The sequence below is a fragment of the Nomascus leucogenys genome, chromosome 22a (genome assembly GCF_006542625.1).
Source record: "Nomascus leucogenys isolate Asia chromosome 22a, Asia_NLE_v1, whole genome shotgun sequence".
Taxonomy (NCBI): domain Eukaryota; kingdom Metazoa; phylum Chordata; class Mammalia; order Primates; family Hylobatidae; genus Nomascus; species Nomascus leucogenys.
The window spans coordinates 41,099,135-41,122,178 of NC_044402.1; the positions used below are offsets into that span (position 1 = coordinate 41,099,135).

Here is a 23,044-nt window from a genome sequence, read left to right on the forward strand (position 1 = left end):
ATCACCTTTCTCTGTTGTGGTTAACCAAATCTTGTGATAGGCATGTGACTGTAGGGAGGACACAACTAGCAGACCCAGCTGCAAGGAACATGAGAATCAAAAAGCATGGTAAGCCAAGCTGGAGTTGGCAAGGATTAGAGTGAAATGTAGCCAAGGAGATAGAAAAATGCATCTGGTCCAGAATAGGCTGCTGTTCTACATGGTCCAAAGTACTCCAGTCTATATTCTCACCAAGATTGCATCTCTCTGGCCAGTCTTTAGGGATCCTGCCATAAAAATCTTTATTTTGTATGCATGTTTTTTTTTCCTAGTGTCTTCCATACTGTTTTTCTCAAGAGATTTGGTTGAGCAGATATAAAGTCCTGTACAATCAATTATAGCTTTAAAATTCCATGTTTCACATGTTGCTTTTTTAAGCGGCATACCCCACGGGAAGAAACAGAGATGTGATGTCATCCAGGCAGTACGGCTTTTACATGCGGTCCTGTGTGGTTGGTTTCTAAGGCAGTTGTGAGGGTGTGCTTCCTGGAATGAACTCAATGACTTCCTTTCTAGGTCTTATCTTATGCATGCTAACCACCAGCTGCTAACAAATGCCTGGGTAAGGTTTGTGAGTTTTTCCTGAGAGTGTGGGAACAGGCAATTGCCTCAGGTTGAGCTCTGACCTTTTGGTAAGGCTCTTCTAACATTTTCTTTACAGTGGGCTCTTTGAGACAACAGAAATATGTTGCAGAGTCTTCTGGCTGTGACGATGATATGATAAGCTGAATAGTTTCAGTTGCTTTCTGGAAGCTCACAGAATATTGACCCTGTGTCGCATTGGTATCTGCATCTGTTTGCTGATAAATGAGGAAAATAATCTTCTCATTGGGAGGTCTTTTGTACCAATACAATATGTAATATACAATATTCGTTTTGAATGAACAGTCCAGTTTCACGGTCTCACCCTCCTGTGTAGATATTGCTGGTTGGGATTGAATGACCCTCTGTGACATGCTGGATCCTGTAGATGAGAAGAAATACCAAGATTGGTCCCCTGAGATGACCTGTAAGGGAGCTTCCAAGAACTTTTGGGGCAGGAGTTAAATCTTCAGTAAAGGCAGGAGTCAGAATCTGGTTCCTTTCCTCTTCCTTCTTATTACACCTGAGTGTTTGTCACATATGACCAGTTGTTCATCCCCTCTTCCCTCCCCACTGTCTTCTCCCAGTCCTAGACTGTCCTCAGCCTATCAGCTACTGTCCTTACCAAGGAAGGCAGAGGCCATGAGTGCCCATAATATGCTGCCAAGAGTCATGTTGGCACCTCTGTTTCTAGGAAAAAAAACTGCCTGCTCAGAGTCTGAGGCCTACTTTATTCAGTTTTGTGTACAGCTCCACCTAGAATTATTGGAGGTGAGCAATGCATTTGTCTCAGAATAGGAAAGAAAGTGGTACAGTGGGGAAGGCAGGGGCAGGGACAAGTTGTTAAATCATATCCTGCTCATACTTGCACAGACTAAATTGAGCCACTAGATGTGTTTAAGACAGCTCTTTCCCTAACAAAGTTTGCTTAGTTATTCTCCAGACATTTTGGGGCCACAGAATTTTATTCCCAGATTTAGACTGAGATTAAAAAGATACCTATATATTTTTTGAGTGAAGAAAATCTATTTTACTTTAAAATACAGATGTGGTTTTGTATCCTTGGATGTAGATAGACATATATATATTCTTAAACACAAAATTTCAGGGTGATACTAGAAACTATGATATTTTCCCTGCCTCCTTTCCATCTTAATTCATGATTTCAAACAATTCTTTTGCAGTCTACTCTGTTTTCTGATTATCTTAGACTTCTGCTTATCCTCCTAATGTGTGATTTTGGTAACTTTGTTAAGACAAAAGAAAACTTCCATTCTATTCCATTTTATTTCTCTTGGCTCAGTTATAATAGAAGATCACTTCCATTGATAAAATATTATTTCCCATCATCTTAGTCCATTTTATGTTACTATAAAGGAATACTGAGACTGGGTAATTTATAAAGAAAATAAATTTACTTGGCTCATGATTTTGCAGAGTATACAAGAAGAATGGCACCAGCATCTGCTTCTGGTGAGGGCCTCTGGCTCCTTCCACTCATGGTGGAAGGCAAAGGAGAGCTGTTGTTTGCAGAGATCACAAAGTGAGAGAGGAAGTGATAGAGAGGGGGATGTACCAGGCTCTTTTCAACAACCTGTTCTCTTGGGAACTAACAGAGTGAGAACTTATTTATTCTCTCCACTCCAGAGCATTAATCTATTTAGAGGGATCTGCCTCCATGGTCCAAGCACATCCCATTCAACCCTAATTCTGACGTTGGGGATCAAATTTCAACGTGAGATTTGAAGGGGACAAACATTCAAACTATAGCACTTGGGATTCTAGGCTACTGGACAGTTTCTGAGATAAGAATACAATTATCCTTTTTCTCTACTTTTACCCCTAGCCCCCCATGTTGCCCAGATTAAAAAAAAATTCTGGAGCTACCATACCATGTTGATCACCACCCATAATTTGATTTAGAGAACCTAGGCTCACTTAAAATGACCACCTTTGGTTAATAATAAAAATACTAGATAAAATTCACTGAACATTTATCATGTTCTAGGAACATTATGTACATATTATTACTTAATCCTCCCCTTGTGAGACAGTTGAATCTTGTGAGAAATTATTACAGAGAGGAGACAGAGGCTCAGAAACATGCTCAAGATCACGGATACAGTAAATGAAGAACCTGGGATGTAATCGTCCTCTAATTTAAGAGAATGAATTTTAATTCCTGCATACTACCTCTTGTTACCTTCCTTTTCCTACTTCTTGTTATCTTATCTCTTTCTTTTATGTTTTGCCCAAAATTAAAACAGAAGAATTACTTCTATTGAGTTAAAAGAAGTGTTACAGATTATCATGAGATCTAGAATCTAAATCCTTTTATTAATCTTTTTTAGATTAATTTTATTGAATATAAATTACATGAAATAATACATCACGTTTTAAGCATAACAGTCAAGCTGTTTTTGACAAATGTATATGTAGCAGGATGAGCTGCAGACAAAACCTCTCAGACACTGAGTTGTAGAAGGAAGGGCTTTATTCAGCTGGGAGCATCAGCAAACTACTGCTTTAAAATCTGAGCTCCCTGAGTGCACAATTTCTGTCTCTTTTAAGGGCTCACAACACTAAAGATTTCACGTGAAATGGTCGTGATTGATTTGAGCAAGCAGGCAGTATGTGACAGGGGCTGCATGCACTGGTGGTCAGAGAGAAACAGAACAGGGCAGGGAGTTTCACAATGTTCTTCTATACAATGTCTGGAATCTACGAATAACATCGGTTTCTAAGTTATGAGTTGATTTTTAACTACTGGGTTTAGGCCAGGCAGGCCCAGGCCTGGTTTTGGACCTGGCACCAGGCTACCTGTCTTTGGTTTTACTTCCTTGTTGTTTTTTCTTAAAACAAGTACTGAGTATAAAGCAATATAAAACAATATGAGAGGGTCTCTCTCTTCCCTCATTTACATCTGTGTAACTGCTATCCTAATCGACATATAGAATATTTTATCACTTTTTAAGTTCCCTTGTGACTTACCATTGTCAATGTCCTTCTTCCATTCCCGATACCTGGAAACTACTGATGTGATTTTTGTCACCATAGATCAGATTTGCTTTTTTCTAAAATTTCATATGTATAAAATTATATTCTTTTGTGTCTAGCTTATTTCTTTCAGAATAATGTTTTAAAATTTATCCATATTGATGGATGAATCAGTACTTTATTTCTTTTGGTTGCTAAGTACTATTCAGTTTTATGACTTGTGATATTATGAAGTATATATTCAATCTTTGACCACTTTTCCTGACATACGACTCCTAAAATACTTAGAAACTCTGAAGCGATGTCTTGTCTTTGCTAATGATTGACTGAAGTGATGGCTGGCAGCCCCTGGGTAACTTCAGGATGGGGGGTGGGAGGGACAAAGGCATGATTAGAGAGTTGGGACTTTCTGCTCCATCCCCAATATCTGGGAAGGGGAGAGAGTCTGAAGGTTAAGTTGACTACCAATGGCCAATGATTTAATCAATTATGCCTGTTTAATGAATCTTCCATAAAAACCTAAAAGGGCTAGGTTCAGAGACCTTCCAGATAGCTGAACACATGGAGGTTCCTTGAGAGTGGTGTGCCCTAAGACAGTGAGGAAGTTCTGCACCCCTTTCCCCCATACCTTGCCCTTTGCATCTCTTCATCCTTATGCTTTGTAATATATGTATGCCTTTATAATAAACTAGTAAATGTAAGTAAGTGTTTCTCTGAGTTCTATGAGATGTTCTAGCAAATTAATTATTAATTGAACTCAAACAGGGGGGTCATGGGAATTTCAATCTGGAAAAAAAAATAAAATCTCAAAACCACACAGTTATTATGCCAAGGGGAAAATTAAGTTTGGAAACAGAGTCACACAAAACAATGTCTTCCTTCTGTTCCCAAACAGGTAACTCTAATTTCACATTAGAGTTACTTTATCTTATGTAAAATGTAGATTTACTGAGGATGAGATGAATGCATAATTGATTTTTTCCTCTACTCTCTTTTTTTCACACATAAAATGTGGATTCATTGAGTGTTAATCAAAGCCTTATAAGAATGTAACCACTTGTCTCATTGCCTACTGTCCCTCCTTTTTTCTCCTTTCCCTCCTGCTTGCTCTTACCCCTTAAATAGTTAAGTTTCCAAAACCCTCTTTGGACAAACACAGGTCAACGATCCTACTGTGACTCATGTCTATTTCCCAGGCATATCCTCAACTGGCAAAATAAACCTCTAATCAATAGACATCTGTCTCAGTCACTTTTTGGTTTACATTTTGGTGACCACGAAGGGACTCCAAGTGGAGTCTGGCTCTTGGCCTCCAGCAAGTCTCCTATTGGGGCCCTGGTACCAGCTGGAGCTCTTTATTACTCTTACAGATTGGATGATTTGCTATGTAAGTTCTGGGAACTTCTCCCTCCAGAGATCCCTGATCTCCCACAAATTTTCAATTGGGATCTGAGGTTTATTCTGCTGTAGAACTGCTTTTCTGGTAGTTTCTGCTTCCATGATGGCAAACAGCAGTCTTCTGCTTGGGTCCATCTCCAGGTAAGGAGCTGGTTTCATATTGGGATTTGGTAGCTGAAAGTCAAGGTTTATTGTCAGCTGGCTATAACTTATCCTTATGCTAAGAGATCGCAATTATATGTGAATTCTGTGATCACTTTTTCTGGTTTTTCTTTTCAGTTTTGGTCCATCTTCTGTTAGACTTTACCAACTCCTGGCCCCCTCTAATGTTGAATGAAACTCTGCAGCTGGAGAAAGTCAATTTTCACTTCTAAAAACCCTGGCTGGACAAAAAAGGTCAACAACTTGACTACCTGAGAAATTTCATTTACACAACAAGACTCTTTTCCCGTCCTTTCTTTTGGTGCAATTAATTTAAAGATTTTAGGGATCTCTTATTCTAAACAGTTAACAAAGAGATCACATTTAAAAAGGACGTATAATCTTGTCATGGCCAGCCTTAAAAATTCTCTTGACTAAATTAAGAGTGAAAAATCTGAACTAAAACAGTTCTGGTAGATAAAATTCCTGCAGAGGCTTAGGTTTGCTTCCTGGTCAAGGAAAAACAAAGGCCATTCCACCTGTGGCCTAATAGTTAAAATTCTGCACTTTCACATCCACAGCATGAGTCTGATTACTGGTCAGGGATCCAGCCCCTCTTGGTTTAATATTTGTGTGACTTTTTTGTTGGGTATCAATTTATTATTGATCTTTATTATTGATCTTTCCCACTTCCTTAGCTTTTTGTTTCCTGTCTTTTTCATCTGTTGGGGGCACATGAGGCTTTGGGGCCTTTGTGTGTATATGGTCAGCTGAGAAGGTAAGACTCTAAAAACATGGCCTGACAGAAATATGGGTTACACCCCATTTATTGGTAATGAAACTTTCCTTTGCTGAGTGATCTTTGGGGTGATTCTGGATCTTGTTAAAAAATGCTTGCCAACTCTTTGGAGACAGCTTGTGTACCCATGGTTATGTAATAACCTTGATTAAGGCACCTGGGAGGATATCTTTTGGTAAAGAGATTCAAAAGTCAGAAATATCAACTGTTTGTCTCAGATAATATCTGATAATAAGAGATTTGAAAGGATTTCTTTAAAGGGCTCTATAGTCAAAAGTTGACTTAATTAAAACTGCTATTTAGGCTATGTATGTATTTACTTACTGCTTTAAGGCCTCTGTTCTCTCTGTAAACATTTCTCAGGCAACTGAATTTCTTCTTAAACCACTGCTAGGAATGTGCACTCCCTCTGTCTCTCTGTTTCTATTGCCCTTTCCTTCCTCTTGCCACCCTCAGTGCCACATAAGAAGACGAAAACAAACAAACAGACAACAACAAAAAAACAACTCTAACAGCCTGGGATTCCTTAAGAAAAAAACAGAAAAGCTGCCACAGATCCATTTATGGGAGAAGCTGCTATTTTTTTCCTCAGGGAATCCCAAGAGTTGAAAATGGACAGGGTCCTCTCAGATCTAAAACTCTGCTCTCCTTTGCATTGCACTACCAGAAATTTTTGCTTCTGGAGTTACTAGAAATTTCTTTTTATTGTGAAAAACTTGCCTTTGGTGTGTATAATGGTTAGAGAATGGGCTGATCACAGAGTGGGCTGGTTGGCAATGGGTTGCCCACCAGCCTCAGGGGTAATGTATTTGCAGCGAAATGTACAGTGAAAACATGGCATGTCCTAATCCCCATGGTGTTTATCTCTTTTGGGGGACCCAAGATTTAGTGTGAGTTATGCTTTGAATTCAATGGTCCAGATAAAAAAGAGACTAACTTAAAAGCACCTATCTAAATGAAATTGGTCACCTTATAAAAGCCCATGATACATTTACATAATTTTGTGTTATCTTGGCATCCATGTTTTCAATCTTCCTCTAACACAACCAAATTTAAAGAGCTTAAATTCCCTGTCTCTCTCTGTATTTTGAGATGCAAATCCTTTATCTTGTTTCACCTGAGAGTTATCATTTTAGAAATGCAAATTTAGGGTTGCCTAGCTAACAGTTGCCTAGAGCAATAAAATAGGTAATTGAAACAGTGAATAAAAACAACAATTTAAAACTGGTAAATAAAAAATCATGTAGTTCTGTAAGATCTGCTTCTGTCTGTGTGTCTGCATGTCTAGTGTCTATATATTTATATGTGTTATGTGTATGTGATGTTTCACTACCAAAATATGTGAGAGTTCTAATTAATTGGCTTAAAGAAAAAGTAAACACTTAAATATTTTATGAGAAAAACAGAAACCTTAACTCAAACACCTTTAAGCTCGTGTGACTTTAGTAATCTTCAACAAAGACAATTTAAAAATTATTGGTGAAATAAAATAAAGTAGAAACCTCTTCAGAATTTAATTTAGACATTTTGTCTGAGTCTATTGGCCTATTGTTCAGATATTATCTCTGCTAGATGTTTTAAGATCATAAAATGTGTTTTTATGACAATTTTTGACACTTAACTTGTCTATAAACTATGTTTTTGGATTTGGGCCTTTAGGATATTGTGAAGCCTAGCTCCAGGGATTGTCCTTTGTCTTGGACTCTGTATCCGGTGCTTAATTAGAGTTACTTACTTCCTCAGTTTTTCACTAAGAATAAGAGTTACTAAGAAGTAACATTACAATTAATGTATGTAATTATACTAGCTATGGCCGGGCGCGGTGGCTCACACCTGTAATCCCATTACTTTGGGAGGCTGAGGCAGGTGGATCACCTGAGGTCAGCAGTTCAAGACCAGCCTGCCCAACATGGTGAAACCCCATCTCTACTAAAAATACAAAAAATTAGCCAGGTGTGGTGGTGTGCGCCTGTAATCTCAGCTGCTTGGGAGGCTGAGGCAGGAGAAATGCTTGAACCCAGGAGGTGGAGGTTGCAGTGAGCTGAGATTGCATCACTGCACTCCAGCCTGGGCAACAAGAGCAAAACTCCATCTCAAAACCAAAATAAGACAAAACAAAACAACAAACTACTAGCTATAAGAGAAACAATTCTATATGCAAAGTGTATAAAGTTGTTTTGTGTTTTTGATAAAAAGCTTCTAAGAAGGCAGGGGAATCTGGTTTCTGTTAAAGAGAAAGTAATTTTTCCCAGCGTGGAGATCTTTTTAAATTAATTTTTTAAAATTAAGTTTTTAAAGAATTAATTTTAAAGTTTTTTGTGTAAAAAAATGGTGGATTAAACTCAATGAATATAGAAAGTTAAAAAATTAAATTTTTGTTCTAGGGTAGATTGATAGGACAAGACTAAGGATTTAAGCAAGTTGTAGAATGTTTGTGGAAGACTGATCTTGTGGAAGGAATTCTGTGTGTGATTATTTTGTTTGTTTTTTCTTTCTTTTTCTTTTGTTTTTTGTTTGTTTGTTTGTTTTTTGTTTTTTTTGAGACAGAGTCTCACTCCATCATGCAGGCTGGAGTGCTGTGGCATGATCTCGGCTCACTGCAACCTCCACCTCCCAGGTTCAAGTCATTCTCATGCCTCCATCTCTCAAGTAGCTGGGATCACAGGTGTGTATCACCATACCTGGCTAATTTTTATATTTTTAGTATAGTTAGGCTTTCGCCATGTTGGCCAAGCTGGTCTTGAACTCCTGGCCTCAAGTGATCCACCCGCCTCAGCCTTCCAAAGTGCTGGGATTATAGGTGTGAGCCACCACACCTGGCCATTCTCAATTCTTATCAATATATGACTCAATCAAAACTTGTTGAGTATTTCCTACATGCAGTGTTGTGCTGGGTTGATGTGAAAGGAGCAATTGAGGAAGGATCTTGACCATTGGGCAAACTGTAAGATAACTCTGGGTCCCTTGGGCAAAGGTGGAAATCAATCAGAATAAACCACAATGAGAAAGGAAGGCAAGGCAAATATAAAATTGAAGTACTTCTAAATGCCATTTCCCCAAAACAGATATTTAAAACCTTGGAAAAAATAATGCTAGTGACCTTTCCAGATAGGTAACAAGATTAACAATCTAAATGCCTACTGTGTACAATCCTCATGTCCAAGAAAGAACCAGACAATTTTTTTTTTCTGTCCTTCTATTGACAAGCTGTGGGTACCTAGGAGAAGAAAGAGAGGTTACTTTTCGCTTTCAGATAGGAATGCAGAGATCCAAAAGGAGTTTATATGTATAGCTTCAGTCAAATAGGAATTCACTCTGGTTTTTGAAACTGAAATCTATGTAATTTTCTCTGAATCTAAGTTATCTATCGTATAATACCTACCAAGCAATTAAATAATTATCAAGAAAACAATGCCAAATTAGATACGGTCTTAAGGCCATGGCTTGCTTTTTGTGTTATAGGTTGAAGCAAATGAATTTCCTTTAGGTTTCTCTTTTATCATGGATGAACCTTCTAGTAAGTTCCCCATATTCCTGTGGTGAGCATCTGTGCTAGGGGAGCATCTGTGGCTCAGGTTTAGGTTTGAGTACAGGTCTTGGAGGCCTGGGTATCACTGTGTCTCTGCGCCACAGAAGTAGGTTCCTGAGTAACTGAGCTGGGAGGCCACAAGGTACAGGGAGCTTTGCTGCTTTTTTTCATTAAATGTAGCAGATATTTTGTCATGACTCTTCTGTTCTCCACCTTTCAGTAATATCATCAGGAAGACGGGTGCTTCACCACGCTTCTGCCTGTACCAGTGTACAGAATATAAAACCTTTGAGGAATTGCAGTTGATGATAGCATCTTCCCCTTCTCGGAGGATCACGGCTTCAGGACTCTGCACTGGTTGTTGGCTTCTCACCCCTGATCAGAAAGACAATCGAATGAGACACTCAGTCTCGTGAAGGGAAGGGTGATTTTCTCCCTTCCTTCCTTATTTGAAACATTAAGCATCACCACATAATTATGGTACATTTTCCTCGCTTCTTAGGTCTGGTTCTTAAAAGGGCCCTTCCCAAGACAGAAAGCTATTGTCATTAAGATGCTGTCATATCACAACCTCTCCCAGACTGAATCATGTACTCACAGGTCAACTGCCACAACAAGGTGCCTGAAAGCACTTTCAGGAGAGTCTCCATCCTTGGTCTGCCAGAATATCCAGTCAGCTTCTGAATGGGCTTCCTTAGTAGGAGTTGCTTTGAACTCAGAATGAGGCCTGTTGCAATTGTTTCCAGGATATTGCAACTTTGGGGGCAACCAATCAGAGACACATTGCACCAGTTTAACTGCACAGAACTAAATGCATCTATCTAGAATACTTTTTAAACAGCTCTCCCCTGTGGCCAGACTGAGGAATGTTGATTAAACTGTGGATTTCGGCTTTTCTTGAGTAAGTTTTCATCCAGGATAGGTTTTTTTCTTGCTATAAGAAGGACCTATCAATATACTGTGTTACAGAAAGAATTACTCCAGAATTAAGAGAAAAAAGAAGTATCAAGGGAAAATGTATTATAAGTATTTTACTATATATATATATATTTTTATATACACACCCACACATGGATATAATATGTAAGTATGTGAACTCAGAGTAATCTTTCAAATGGTGACGTTTCATTATACTATTTACTTGTGCAGATTTCTTTCACTGCTCATCATTGTCTTCAAGATAATATAATGTACAAACATCTTATAATGGCTTTTAATTATTTTCACAAAGTGGTTTCTGCTTATTGCTTTAGTTTTATACTTACTGATATACATTTTGAGTTGTATGCTCTGGCCATTCTGAATTAGTTTAATGTCATTCTCTTAAACTAAATACTGACTTCATGTCTTTGTACATTCTATTTATCTTTTTCTGTAATACCCTTTCTCTGACTCCATTTTTGGCTATTTTACAGATCTTAACTTAGATACTACCTTCCATAGGTGGCTTTCCCTTACATTCAAGTTTCCAAGTTAAATGCCACTGTTAGGTGGTCATATTCTATGCTTCTCCTATGATAGCTTTTATTATACTATATTGTAATACACTCTGCAATATTACATGCTCCCTGAAGGCAGAAACAATGCTTTGTTCTTCTCATTTGCATCTATTGTTTTGGAGTCTAAGACATATATTAGGTATCAAATGAATAACCTTATTAAGTGAAATCTCAAGTAAATAGAAAACATATTTGGTAACCTCACAAATATTATGGTTACTCATTTATAAAACTGAGAATTAAGGTACAACTACTTTGCAGTGGTGGTTTGAACATTTTATGACATACATAATTTTAATTACAGTGTAATTCTGGCTTTTAGTCCTCAGATTCATTGTGTTCTGTACCGCCTTGTACATGCTGTTTCTGTCTTTAAGATCACTTTCACTATCTTCTTTGTCTTTCAACTTGATTGACTCCTACTAAATCTTTAGGTCTCAGCATAGGCAAGACATACTCCAGGCTGCCCCTGACTCACCTCTAAGGCTAAGATGGGGGTGGGACTTTCCATATGCCTTCATACATCCCTTTGCTTTCCCAAAGTGGCCTGATTTCACTTTACTCTGTCTGATTAGCTGCCTGCATAACTAACTAGACTACAAATTTAGTGAAAGAAGATACTATGTATTTTTCCATAGCTCTTTTTTCCCAGCATGTAACATTTATGCAGAACTCAGCAGGCACTCAGTTAACAATTGCTAATTGATAAAATGAATAAAACTTGAGACCAATGTTAGCTGGAGATCATTGTCCTTGTATTACAGATGAAGGTCCTGATATAAAATGTTAAGAAGTTGATTCACTTGCTCAGGAAGACATAACACACTTAATGGCTAGAACAAGGCTAGAAAGTAGGTTTTTCCAATGCTGTTTCCCAAATATATTAGATAAGAAAAGAATATAAATAGATAACTGTGGGAATGAATGAAATGTGAAAGTTGAAGTTGTCTGAAGAGCTTGAACAAAAAGGCAGGGATGAGATTGGATGTCGTATTCCTTTTTCTGGTATGATTCTGTGTTGCCGTAGAAGGACAGAGACAGCATTAATATATTCCCTCCCCATTATGCAAGACATGAAATGGGGTAAATGTAACAGCAGTTAGAGTGAAAAATGTCCATTGTAACAGAACTTTATAATGGGTTTCAGTAATTTATAAATCATGTTAAATATATCTGAAAATAAGAAAAGCTGATTTATTGTCTTAAGGTATTTGAAATAGTTTTGTTAAGAGCAGGGATCTATAGTAACTGGACTGATTATTCAGGTGAATTTCCATATTTTTTTGAAGCTGAAATGAAATGATTCATCACAGCTACATTTCTCTACCCCCTGCTAGAAGACAGCAACAACTGTCACGTGCCTGCCCTTTTGCTGGGATCTGTGGCTACAGCTTCGAATTTGGGAACAGGCTCTGGATGCCTGTGAGCAAAGAGTACGCACAGCAGACTCTCCACTCAGAGTAGCTGAGGCTCTAGAGCGGGAGCCCCAGATGTGCATGGAACACCCTAAGTATGAAGAGTGATGCTTAATATTCCTTCCTGCTTTTCATTCTCATTTACATGCATTACGAAAAGGATCTTAGAATTTTTCCTGCCTATACCAATATAAGCCATAAAAAAAACAGAAAAAATACTGCATGTGATATTGGTGCTCCTGGATATGGAGGGATAATAAATCTAATTCACACTGAGTTAGCTTTACATCCATGTTCAGGAATATAGAATTAAATATGAGAGAATTGATCAACCTGTAGATTTTACCTCATAGTTAAACCAACCCCACAAGGATCCCTAGATGAACCAAGCTAAGCCAACCTATATATCACCCCTATTCTGATGAAAAATGTCTTCAGCATTCCTGAAATCACTGTTCCTGAAGTCACTGTTCAGATTATGCCATAAGTAATGAGATTTACGGAGGCTTCTGCATGCTTCTTGGGAAGTATCCTGAATTTCTGTGTCTTCTCTCTGTAAAGATCTTCAGCTTCAGAAAATCAGCCTGTGAGGAACAAGTTCTAATCATTTATCTACAAATACAATATACATATAAAACCTTAATTTCAGCTTTTAATTCTCTATGAGTGATAATCACACTCTTCTATAGGTCAATGATGAAGACATGTATGATAAGAATTTTAAAAATCGCTAGCTTTTCAAAAGCATGACTTGTTAATAGCTTCTGTAGGAAGGGCCCATACTTGGTGGTTTGGGTTCATGAGTGGGGAGTTCATGAGTGACCATGAACTCTCTTTTCTCACAAAGTTAGTGATACTGAACAAATCCCTGAACTCCCACAGCCTGTTTTCTCTACTAAAATATGGATTATTCTAATAGTTGTCTTAAATAATTATTAGAATAATTAGTTAACGTAATACATGCAAAACAGGTGGAATAATAGAAGTTCAACATAATCTAGACATTATTACCATTACGCAGCAGTGTGCTCTAAGTGATAAAATTCTTTCTCATGGAGCTACAAGTAACAATTCTGACACCACTATACATGTTTAATGGAATTGGACTATGATGTAAATGAATAGTGGGTGGTGATGACAAAAATTCTTTGCTTGACCAAACTTTAGTCAGGCTTTTGAAGTTTCTCCTAAGCTCATCTGTGCATTTTCTTGTAAAATCTAGTTTTAACAAGAATCCTTCCAAGTCAGTTTAGCAAGAACCACACCCTCCCCTGCTGCCCTCACCATCCTCCGCTTGATATCTGATTACACTCCATATCTAACTGGGCTCCTCATCCTCTATCATCCCCCAGGGGATTGATGTCTGATCACCCTGACCTGTCTTCAGCAAGAATCCTGTTTGGCCGGTCTAGCCAGAATATACGTTGGTTCTAATGTTTCCTCTTAGTAATTTCCCATCCGCTGACCCCTCATCTGCCCCTTGGCTAGAAATCTCCACTTGTCTATGCTGTATTCGGAGTTGAGTCCAATTCTTCTCCCTCCCTGCAAAAGCCTGTTGCAGTGGTCTCTGTACCTATCATGATGGTCCTAAATAAATTCTGCCTCACCATGTTTTAACAAGTATTACTGAATGACTTTTTGTTAACAGTGAGAGCCAGGCTGTGCATCCCTGTAGTGGGAATTTATGGATAAGTAAGGGGAGGAGGCTAGTGTGATCCATGTGGTAATGATTTAGCATTGGAGACATTGCTAAGAACGAATGTTTAACTTAATGTAGATACAGATGGTTATGCTACATATAGAAATATTTATAGATATGCAGATATACGTAGGTTAGTATTCACACATGCAATTCTTTGCTCAGAAATGCCTGTACACTGAGAAAAACTAAAAGAAACGACATCTCAGGAAATGTTCATCACTGGAAGAACCTGCAGTAGGACCTTGGTTTTGCCATTCCAAACACATATTCTTGCCCCCTAGTATACAAGCGAGACAGGGCACCCGCATTCCAGAGGCTAGCAGGAACAAAGCATCACCAGAGATTTATACTTTAGCTAAATCAGCAACCTCTTTCTGAAAGTAGAAAAGGAGAGTGGCTAGACTCTTAAACACTCTAAAACTCAGGGAACTTTCTTAACTTATTCGTAAGGCTTGTCATGTATCGGTCTTTCTTTAAGCTCCACTTGCCTCACCTACTTCAGAGCATAATCTCTCATATTGCCGTGTGTAAATGGAAGCGAGTCTATGTGCCTCCCAGTCTGAGTCCCCAAAGCAGGTTTGAGTACGGGCTGCAGGTGCCTGGAGAGCACTGTGCGCTTGCTGCACAGAGGTACACTGCAGAGTCTCCAGGCTGGGAGGCCACAATGTGCAGAGAGAGGTGCTTGGCACTTTTGTTTAAGAAGACTGTGAATCTTCCATCTTCATTTTTATCCTCAGTGGAACGTATAGATATCAGGAATGTAGGACCTTCAGCAGGGTACTTTTTGTACCATAAGAAATAATCAAACATGCTGTTAGTATAGTCACAGTTCAGAATAGAAATTCTTCCTTCCTGGACAATCAGGGATGGTAAATTTTGCTTAACTTGCTGGTCATCATTCTTCTGTTGACTATTTACCCCTGTTTGGAAAGAGAATAACAGATTTTCAGTTTTATTTTTAATGTCCCCACAGGAAACCATCATGATCCGGAAAACAAAACAAAACTTCTCCAATTATCTCCCAGCCTTGTAGTGTTTCCTGTAGCTTTTCCTACTATATTCAAACCTCCCATGCGCAACTCACAGTCTGGCTGAAGCCACAGAATCAGCAGTGATGCCCCCAGGAGCATGGCCATCCCTCCTGTGAAGATGCAGATTGTCTTGTCTCCTGCCTAGGAACCTGCAAATCTGACTCCAGCCTCCTGTGCTTTATTCATGTCCTTCCACAGACCCTTCATTTTACATATGAACAACCCTGTGTGTAGCTATAAAGTTACCTTTATGAAAGGAAGCACTGCCCCCTTTAGTTCAAATGTAGAAAGTTTCTGTAAATGTGTTTCTGTATTTCCTAGAGATGATTTTATAATGCCTTCTCCATAAAAAGTTAAAAAACAAGAGATTGAAAGAGAAGAAAAAGTTTTTAGAGAACACACACACACAGCAATAGTAGAAAATGATAACTGAAAATTAGAGAATTACGTAAGGTCAAATGACTGACACCTTGTCAACTGGCATACTAAGACAGATATCTTGTTTAAAAACATTAATAAGGATTGATACTTATTGGGGACACATACGGGTATGATGTTTTATTTAATACAATGATTATGAATTTAGAACACAAAGAAGTTTTGTAGCTTAGTCTTTAGTGTAATTGAATTCTAATATGGTCTTCAAATGTGCCCATATTTTCTATATGATAAATAGCACAACATAATTAAATTAAATTTAAATTCTGGTACCTCTCTTAAAAACACAAATCAGCATAACAAAATTTATCTTCTGTATTAGATCACCTTCTGAACTGAAATTATCTCTATTGGAACTTGAATGAGATCATTTAATGTGTTCTGTATTTTCAAATGAGAAAAACAGTGACATAATCCTATAAAGTCTATAGACAATATATTCATGAAATTTTCCTGCCAGAAAGACGTCAGCCTCAAGATAACCTCCCCTCCTCCCAGAGATTCCAACCCCCGCCATAAACTTCTCCTCCACACAGAAACATTTCAAGCTTGTGATAAACCCCCTCACCCTAAAACCAATATATACTCTTAGTCTGTAGGAGAAAGCGCTCCTGACCAAAAAAAAAAAAAAAAAAAAAAAAAAAAAAAAAAAAAAAAATCAGCTAGAAGCTCCTCTCGGGTTTTATCTAAAGTAAATCTGTCTTTAACTGCCAAGCTGTTTTGTGTTTCTTTCCTCTTCTTTAACTCTTACACATATTCCTGGCTCAAAACATATATCATGACACAAATGAGGTTTTGAGTGTACCTTGTGGAAGCTGTGGTTCCCACTTTCGATTTTTTAATTTATAAGTCCATTATGCTAGGCAGTTACCAAAACACTGCTAATCTTCACAATAATACTGTGAATTAAGTATTTATACTTACTTCCTGCAGTACTTATCAGGAAATTGATTCTCATGAAGTTAATATAATATTCCCAAATTTACACAGCCAATAAGGGACTGAGCCATTAGAAACCTTTGCTCTTTTCATAGTGTCATGGTGCTTTTCAGGAAGAGACATGTAAGCCCAGTGATTATGGAAAGACTCTGGGCCATTTTGTTGAGGAAGTAAAACAGAATCTTCTATCAACCCATAACACCTTCCCACAAAGGTAGAAGAGAAAGAAAACAGTTTTGGCCGGGTGTGGTGGCTCACGTCTGTAATCCCAGGACTTTGGGAGGCCAAGGCAGACAGATAGGTTGAGCTCAGGAGTTAGAGACCAGCCTGGGCAACATGGTGAAGCCCCATCTGCACAAAAATACAAAAAAATTAGCTGAGCATGATGGTATGCACCTGTGGTCCCACCTACTTGGGAAGCGGAAGCAGGAGGATTGCTTGAGCCTGGGAGGCAGAGGTTGCAATGAGCCCTGATTATGCCACTGCATTCCAGTCTGGGTGACAGAGTGAGTCTCCGTCTCAAAAAAAAAAGAAACAGTTTTATCGAATAAGCATTAAACCAGAATGTGATGCATCTCAAAGGCAATCCAGTAAAGATATTACAAATAAATAAACAAATCTTATCCTTTTATATAGCCAAGCAGATGCAACTGATTGTCTACAATTTCTCAAGATAAACAGTAACTAGTCCTCAAGAAAGAGGACTTGACAGCATCATTTGTCAAACATAGTTCATCCTCAATTTACCTGGTAATTGAGGTAGCCACCTGTTTTGTAATTGCCTTCATGCAAAGGAAACATTTCTCGTATCTTTACGACAGGAGGTTGATTTGCAACTGGGAGCAAAGTACCAGCTGAAGTTAGGCATCTATCCTCCACTAAAACTAGATTAGGGCACTACCTCCCTTCGTGATTACATTTTGAAAAAAATGCTCTCAGGTCCTTGAGAAAGACAGTCCTGGATTGTAAAACTGGCAAGAGGTTTATTTAGCTTTTAAAAAGATTTACCTACATTTCAAAGGGATAGAAAAAGAACTCACAATTACAAGTTTTCTAAAGTAGGTGCTCTAAGAAGAGGGAGGGGAGAGTGTCTTTCTCTTTTTGCATCAGAGATAATTAAAATTGTTTTCTTATTTTTATTTGTATTTGCCTTTAAAATTTTCAGAATGAAGGAGTTTAATGTGATAAAGTTTTTAGACGAGGCTTTTAAAATGGATTACTGGGTAGAGTAAGGTTAAGAAAATAAGAAAAATAACCTTTGGAATATAAAAGTAAGACAAATGTAAGACTACAGTTATTATTTGCATGGAAATTGTCTGTGGTTAAAAGACTTTAGGATGAAAGCTGGATTCCATAATCTTCCATGAGTATAAGAAATTGCTATGGAAATTTAATAATGAGTCCTCTCTAAATGAAAGATGAAGTTTTTTCCTTTATAAAAAATTATAAGAATATTAATACTTTATGAAATAGATATGATCAACATAAATGGAGGCCCCATGTTTGTATAAACAAAGTAATTTGTTTGTATATCTTTTCCTGCTCTTACACATGGAAACAAGACATCATAAAGCCATTTTATGTCATTCTTACTGTAGCTAGAATTATGTTTAGCTACAGCAACAGAAAACTCAACCAAATAATGGTTTATTAAAAATTTTCATGCAAAAATAAATCTGGGGGCTGGATTTGATTTGGCATCTAAAAGACTACCAGGCATGGGATAGGGAAAGGGGATTAGGTATATGTTTTCCTTTATGGTAAAGTTATCATTCCCATGTTTTAAAAAGAGAAAAGGAGGGATAGAGAGATGTGTACTCGTATCAGGAGAGAAAAAAACATTACGGGAAGGCCCTAGCTGATTTCTGGTCCTATCTCACTGGTCAGAACTGTTCTATATGTATATGGCTATCCCTTGCTGCAAGAGAGGGTAAAATGTAGTGTTGAGTTTTTTTAAAGCTGGACATATTGTTGCCCAAATCAAAATTGAGGGCTTTGTTAATAAGGAGGCAGAAGAGAATTGTGATTAGGTTGACAGTTTGCAGTGTCTGCCTTCCTGACTCCTCTGGTGAGGACTCAAAGTATTAGGCAGAGAATAACTCATTCCCCCTTAAGTAGTCAGTGAAAATTCCACAGCAGGGGTGACATTTACATAGGGGCATCAATAACAATATTATTTTAGGGACATTTATTGAGTATACATGTTATGCCTGGAACTTGAGACAATTTTATTATTGTATCTCATTTAATTCATAGCAACTCAGCAAGATAGGTGTTCTTGCGAACATTAATTTATAAGGAAGTGTAGGTGAGGATAAATAATTGCCCAGGGACACAGAGCTAGAAAATTGCAAAAATGAGATTTTAATTTAAGTTATTCTGATTTCAAAACTCAAAAACTCATGTGCATTTTGCTATATCATCTTGCCTCACAGAACAAATACAAATTCTTCAAGTATGAAAATGGGCCAGTGGAGGGCTTGCTATGTGGAGGAAACTGCCAACTTCTTTCTTCTTCAGCCTTGAAAACTTGAAGTTATTGACATTTGCCATTCAAAGACTCTTCCCCAAGCCAGTCCTGTGAACATACAGGCCATTGTAGTTAATGTTTGGTCACTTTCAGAACCACCAACTAGGATGTTGCTTTGAAACCACAGCTGGATGCTACTGAGGTGTACTATCAGTATCTTTCTTCCAAAAAAGTAGTAACTTTCTTCTAATTTTTACAATACTTCTGCTTTTCACTGCAGTGTAAGAGTCTGGAAACATAGCGGCTTCGTCATCTCTGGAGTACTACAAGAAAGCTGTGAAACCATCCATTTCTGCCCCATTGTACTGAACATTCCTGGTTGTGGTCTTCAGGAAAACGGAATGACCTATCTGAACCATGATGTATTGTGAAATTCTCCATGTTGATCCTCTGGATTCAATTAGCATGAGAGCTGAAGGTGTTCCCACTTAAATTAACAGAAATTCCTAAAGAGATGGAAAATCCTTGATGTCAACTATGAAAGGAAGAATTAATGAAAGAAGGAAGAAAGAGAGAATGAGGGGGTGAGAAAGGTGGAAGGAGGGAGAAAAAGTCATTTCAGTTTGGGAAAGAATCCCTAGTTCCCTTCCCTGGTACCTTCTGCTTTGTTTCTACACAGGGGTGGAAGACTCAGAAACAGTCTGTCTGATAGCTTCCATTTGTCCCTCTATATCGACTCTCTTTGCTACTGTCTACCCTGGGGAGTTGCAGGCCAATATCGTTAATGATCCTAATAGCAGGCTGCATTTCCAGATATTTGTGTTATAGTAGAGGGGTCTTGTCCTCCGGTGTGTGTGGAAAATGTTTTCTGGAAAGGCAGTAGAAATGGTTCCATGAGGGGCTGAGGTTGTTCTCTCTATTCATGCCATAAGCTGTGTGAAGGGGTGCTGGAGGCATGTGGCAGCCATGTGACTGGGGCTGGCAGCAGGGTTTGGGTGCAGGCAGCAGGTGCCTCAAGAGTACTGTGCTCCTGCACAGCGGTAGAGGCCTGTATCACCAGGCTGGGCCGCAGTGATGTGGAGAGAACTGTCCTTTCTTGCATCACCAAACTGAAAGGTTAGTCTCTTCAGCTTCTTCACTTCTCCACCCGTAACTACTGTCACCAGGAGGACAGGACCTTCCCCAGGGTCCTGTCTGTACCATTGTAAGCTGGAAAAAACAGGAGTTGAGGAGTTGCAGTACACAGTGAGATTTTCTCCTTCTTGGATGCTTAGAAACCGAGGGCTCTGCTCCAGCTGCTGGGTGCTCACCCCTGTTTAGAAACAGAGCAGAAGGAACCAGGGAAGGGAATTAGGGATTGTTTCCCAACCTGAAATGATTTTTCCTCCCTCCTTACTCCTTTCTCCTCCCTCCCTTGCTTTCCCCCTTTCTTCCTTCTTTTATAATTCCTCCTTTCATACTTTGCCATGAAACAACTTGCCATCAGGGATTTTCCGTTTTCTTAGGATTTTCTGTTAATTTAATTGGGAACCTTTTCAACTCACATGCCAACTGAATCCAAAGAATGGACGCAGAGAATTTCAGGACCATCTTGTCTTTCTATCACATGGTGGACATGGCCCCTTACTTTAGCTGCTCCTGAAAGAGCCCGTCCTGGAACAGGCTTCTCTGGGCTAGAAGAGTGCTTGCTGCCACCCACTTTGAGTTCCGTAGAAAGGCAGGAGCCTCAGTGTGGCAGCCAATGGAATCATTCACTCTCCACCGGCCCCTTCCTCCGACCCAAAATGTATGTTGCCTTTTGAAATACTACCCTCCTGTGGAGAGATAGAAAAGTGATTTATTTCCAATAATGCTCTGTTTCTCCCAATTGCATTTGGTGTGCATAAATATCAAGATTAAAGTAGAAATGTAACTGGGTACCTCACCCACTTTCTTTTTCTTCCTTCCCTTCCCTCCCCTCTCATCCCTTCATTTCTTCCCCTCTGGACACTCCTTGCCAGCAATGCATGCTTGTCTAATTATTCTCTTGCTTAAGAAATCCCAGAGTCAAACCTTGAAACAAACCAGGCACAGTCCCTATTGAGGCATCATCAAGCTTAGGGGGACTTGTGAACAATTCCACCACCAGGCCGAAGTCAAGATAACACCAACCAGACCCCCAGAGGGGCGATTACCCAAGATAGCCTCGAGAACAAGACGCACAAACCCTGCACCCTGCACCGTTCCTGCGTGTCTCCCATCCTCTGTTTCATTTTTAAAATCCCATGGTGAATTTAAAAATGTAAAATGGTACTTTAGAATGCTAGTTTGCCATCTTCTCAGTTTGCTGGCTCTCATACTAAACCTGCTTTTCCCATCTACCCTCGGCTCTCATGTTTGGCTTTCAAGTGGAGAGCAGCTGGACGGGGGTCCAGGTACAGAAAGAGCATTGTGACCTTATTAAAAAAAATGGAAAATACATCCTTTTAAACATTGATCATTTAAAAGCCAGAATAAAAGAATAATAGAAGATAATGAAAGTATCATCTTATCATTTCTGATATCCTCAACAAGCGTGTTGAGCCATGTAGTATCTGAGTAACTGTAACTGTAGTGGGGGACATATGTGGTGTGAAATGATACTACATTTACAGGGCCATACAGCATGAGTGTCAAAAGCCTATTTTTACTAAATTAAAAATGAACAATTCTGTTGTAGATTATTTAATTTAGAATACTTTTTTTGATATTCTACTGCATTATTCGATTATTAGATCCCTGGTTCATGCCTATCAAAGCCCTCATCACACTATCTAGTAATTGCACTTGTTGGGCTCATCTACAAGTTCCTTGTTGAAAAGGTTGTGCTTTTTTTTTTCACTCTTGTAACCCCAGCAGTTACTAGACAGAAAGATGTGAACACATAATCATGAATTAATGTGTAAAGTGTTTGTGCATTGGTATAGTGATTTGAGGAGATAGATGTTGTGGTGTGGGTATAGTATGTATTCAAATATCACAAAATCTTGTGTACCGAGAGGACTGTTTCAGCCACTGCATACACTCATTAGTGAAGATAGTCAGATTGGCCATATGACTATTTGTTAATATCTTAAATGGCAAAATACAATGCATATGCATTTTCTTTTTAAAAATTTTACCTGTAAGTGGGGTATGTGGGAACCCAGATTCCTCAAGGGGCTTAAAAAAGATGGGGTCAGCCTGTGGAACTCATGGGAACAAGAAAAGAGCTGCTCAAGGATTAAAAGCTATTGACTGCTTCTTTGAGGAATCCCATAACCCAAGCCCTTTAGATATAATATGCATTTATCTGAAAAGTAGAATAATGATTTAGCTTCAAGATGGGAATGAGAAGAAAATTTCCTTGACACTGGGATTAACTATCATTGTCATTATACTGATTGGGAATATGGAATGATCTTTTTTAGTGCTTGAATCTCCTTACACTTTCAGTCAGAAGAAAAATTCTGCCACAGAATTTTTCTGTTCTGGATTCTAGCCTTACAAAAAGGATGGAATCCAGAACAGTGTGGCTGGAGTCATATATTCCTCCTGGGGTTCTATTCTAAGTAAGAACTGCTGGGTATAAGAAAAGGAAATACAGTCATGAATTGGCCTGAAGGATATAATGAAGTAGAGGCACCTCAAATGTCTCTACAGTAAAATGTTTCCAGCACACCTAAGCATAAACCAGCTCTGATTTAATAAGGGCCCTTGTCAAAGTGCACTGGGGCCAAGCTGTAGGCCCATTTTCTGAGTGCTTCTTCCATGGCATGGATTATTAATAACAGCTCAGATTGACAAGATGAACATGAAAAAGTTTCTATCTTTGAGGAACATGAGCTAGAGAGGAAATAAGAACCAAAAAATATTCATAACACGGTGGGTTTGTGCTATTGCAAAACTATAAAATGCTAAAAGAGGGGGAGGGAATGGCTGTAATTATTAACAGAAAACTTGGAAAAATCTTTTTTTTAAAGATATCATGTTTACTGGGCCTTCATGGTTGTGTATAATTTTGCCAAGGTTATAAAGAAATAACATATAAAAGAAGGAGGTGTTAGA

General features: G+C 38.5%; 8 gene segments (V, D, J or C); all 8 read right to left on the reverse strand.

Annotated features, from left to right (window-relative positions):
- Positions 1-20,667, reverse strand: part of LOC115832515 — a 335,749-nt gene extending 315,082 nt beyond the window's left edge. The window contains 2 exon segments of the V gene segment in view: positions 20,003-20,291; positions 20,524-20,667. Coding sequence covers positions 20,003-20,291; positions 20,524-20,569 — 335 coding nt within the window.
- The window catches only part of LOC101176513, a 651,183-nt gene that overhangs the window by 350,589 nt on the left and 277,550 nt on the right, over positions 1-23,044 (reverse strand).
- The window catches only part of LOC101179412, a 494,982-nt gene that overhangs the window by 319,236 nt on the left and 152,702 nt on the right, over positions 1-23,044 (reverse strand).
- The window catches only part of LOC101179644, a 632,337-nt gene that overhangs the window by 302,855 nt on the left and 306,438 nt on the right, over positions 1-23,044 (reverse strand).
- The window catches only part of LOC101175986, a 711,545-nt gene that overhangs the window by 296,001 nt on the left and 392,500 nt on the right, over positions 1-23,044 (reverse strand).
- LOC101179288 overlaps positions 1-23,044 on the reverse strand; it is a 405,302-nt gene that overhangs the window by 293,936 nt on the left and 88,322 nt on the right.
- Positions 1-23,044, reverse strand: part of LOC101179325 — a 406,822-nt gene that overhangs the window by 282,613 nt on the left and 101,165 nt on the right.
- Positions 1-23,044, reverse strand: part of LOC101176608 — a 472,474-nt gene that overhangs the window by 281,772 nt on the left and 167,658 nt on the right.